This window comes from Myotis davidii, unplaced genomic scaffold (assembly GCF_000327345.1).
Source record: "Myotis davidii unplaced genomic scaffold, ASM32734v1 scaffold665, whole genome shotgun sequence".
NCBI classification, from domain to species: Eukaryota; Metazoa; Chordata; class Mammalia; order Chiroptera; family Vespertilionidae; genus Myotis; species Myotis davidii.
In genome coordinates, this window is record NW_006296410.1 from 303,262 (window position 1) to 304,662 (window position 1,401).

A 1,401-nucleotide genomic window follows, 5' to 3' on the forward strand; every position below is an offset into this window, starting at 1 on the left:
ACCTCTGCTCCGACTTCATCTGGGGGCTTGCCGGCTTCCTGTGCGACGGTGAGCGCCCCGACCCAGCCGCCGCCGCCGCATCCGCACCCGCACCCGCAGCCCCAGGAGCTCTGCTGGGGTTTGGGGGCGTCCGTACCTGCGCCCCTCCGACAGGACTCCCTGACATCCTCACCTGGGTCAGGATCCGGTGGGGGAAGAGAGTGGGGGCCCCGCCTGGGCAGGGTGAGCGAGGGCTGGTGCAGTGATGGGGGCGAGGCCAGCGCACCCTGCGCAGCCCACTCCCCCCGGGGGGCCACCGGGGCTCTGGCTCCTGGGCTCTGTGCTGGTCCCTCCGCCCCAGGCACTGCCTGCCTGCTGCTCAGGTTTGGCTCCAGGACAGCCCTCCCAGGCTGCTGTCCCACCTGCGGCATGCCCGGACGGGCCCCATCCGGCTGCCAAGCGTCTGGGTGAAAGGGCCCTCCCTCCTCTGGCTCCTGGGCAGCAGGGGGGGTGTGCTTCCAGGGCCTGCCCCCTTCCTCAGGCCACGGGGCAGGTGGCGGGGTGACGGGGACAGAGGGCACTAGGCAGGGGTCTGTAGAGCCTTGGCTCCTCGCACAGGATGCCTTCTGCCAGGGACGTAGCATGGTTGTCCTGACCCCCCCTCCCCCGGGGGCTGCCCCCGGTGGCCTGGCAAGCTGGCACGGGGGTGGTTACCCCTGGCTTCTCTGTCATATCAGAAACATTGCACTGTGCTGCCTCCCTTCTGAGCGTTCCAAGGAGGCCCTCCTAAGGTGAGGTGTGTTTGTGCAGGCCACTCAGCTCCAGCCTGAGGCTAGACTCAGCGCCTCCAATAGGTGAGAGGTGAAGGTAGGGCCCCCCAAAAAGTGAGAGCTGAAAGCAGGGCTCCAGGACTGAGGGCACAGCAGCTCATTGGGAGAGGAGGGGGGGAGTGATGTGAGGCTCCCACTGGGCAGCTGAGTGGAGAAGGGGCTGGTGATCTGGCAAGTAGAGGCCTGACATGGATGCAGGAGGAAGCCCCCCGCCCCCCGCCAGGAGCACAGGGACTTGTGGGTGGGGTGATGGGCGCTATCTTCGGGGGCCAGAGGAGGAAGTGGGCGCCGCCTGCCCACAGCACTGTCTGTGGCAGCTGGTCCGAGTGCCGGGAGGGGAAGCTGGTGGGGAGCCCACTGCTCAGCCCTGTGCTTCTCCACGTCTCCCACCTGAGCCCAGGCTGCTTCTGGAATTTTCTGTGAAGCAAGGCCTCGGGGCTGCTCCTGTCAGGAGCTTGTCTGCCTCCCTCCAAGGAATGGGTGGGATGGGGCTGCCCCATGGCCCTGTGGGCAGTTTTCTTCAAGGCTGTGTTGGACAGTTGTCCCTCTGCCACCTGCCCCTTCCCAGGCCCTGCAGCCTTGTCCATCCCAT

At 67.1% G+C, this 1,401-nt stretch overlaps 1 protein-coding gene across 1 annotated transcript in view; it reads left to right on the plus strand.

Annotated features, from left to right (window-relative positions):
• Window positions 1–5: 5 nt before the first annotated feature.
• DGKQ (diacylglycerol kinase theta) overlaps window positions 6–1,401 on the plus strand; it is a gene marked incomplete at its 5' end in the record, with an annotated part of 10,967 nt that continues 9,571 nt past the window's right edge. The window contains one exon of the mRNA XM_015568926.1: window positions 6–48. Within this exon, the coding sequence (XP_015424412.1) occupies window positions 6–48 (43 nt within the window). The remainder of the gene's footprint in view (window positions 49–1,401) is intronic.